Source organism: Eimeria mitis, genomic scaffold (genome assembly GCF_000499745.2).
Source record: "Eimeria mitis Houghton genomic scaffold, Emh_scaff382, whole genome shotgun sequence".
Lineage (NCBI taxonomy): Eukaryota > Apicomplexa > Conoidasida > Eucoccidiorida > Eimeriidae > Eimeria > Eimeria mitis.
The window spans coordinates 12,422-13,126 of NW_013572155.1; the positions used below are offsets into that span (position 1 = coordinate 12,422).

The following is a 705-nucleotide window of genomic DNA, read 5'->3' on the forward strand; positions in this document are numbered from 1 at the left end:
ATCTGCAGCAAGACGAGAAAGAGGAGGGAAAGGAAAACCAGCTGAGTCATTGGGATGCCCAGCAGCAGCAACAGCAACAGCAGCAGCAGCAGCAAGAGCAACAAGAACAGAAGCAGCAGCAGAAGCAGCCGCAGCAGCAACAGCAGCAGCAGCAGCAGCAGCAGCAAACTGGGGGTGAACTGGATCTGCTGTTTCTTAGAGAAACTTGGCCTGTAGCCTTCAGGCCTGTTTCTGCTGCTGAGGTGGGGGGCCACGATGATGCTGCTGTTGCGCTTCACGCGCTGCTGTCTGCTGCAGCACGCTCTTGTGCTGCTGCTGCTGCTGCTGCTGCTGCTGCTGGGCAGCAAGTTGCATTGCCTACATGCGGAGCAGCAGAACCAACAGCAGCAGCAGCAGCAACAGCAGCAGCAGGAGGTGCAGGACAAGAGAAAAAAAAGCGGCGTCTTCGAGGGGGGCCCCCAGGCGATGATAGGGGGCCCCCTGTACCCTCCCCAGGTGTATTGGTAGTGCTGATGCCACCCAGAACAGGCGGAGAAACCTTAGTTCATCTTGCTGCTCTTGCTTCTCGTTTTGCTGCAGCACGAGAGGAGACGCTGCGTGAGGCTACGCACATAGAGGGGCTGATGCAGGCCTTCATGTCTCACCCTTGTGAGCCAAAGACACAGCAACCAGCAGCAGCAGCAGCAGCAGCAGCAGCAGCAGCAG

The 705-nt window shown here is 58.0% G+C and overlaps 1 protein-coding gene across 1 annotated transcript in view; it reads left to right on the forward strand.

Annotated features, from left to right (window-relative positions):
* The window catches only part of EMH_0010310 (uncharacterized protein), a gene marked incomplete at both ends in the record, with an annotated part of 3,919 nt that overhangs the window by 2,268 nt on the left and 946 nt on the right, over positions 1–705 (forward strand). The window contains 2 exons of the mRNA XM_013498912.1: positions 1–495; positions 660–703. Of these exons, the coding sequence (XP_013354366.1) occupies positions 1–495; positions 660–703 (539 nt within the window). The remainder of the gene's footprint in view (positions 496–659; positions 704–705) is intronic.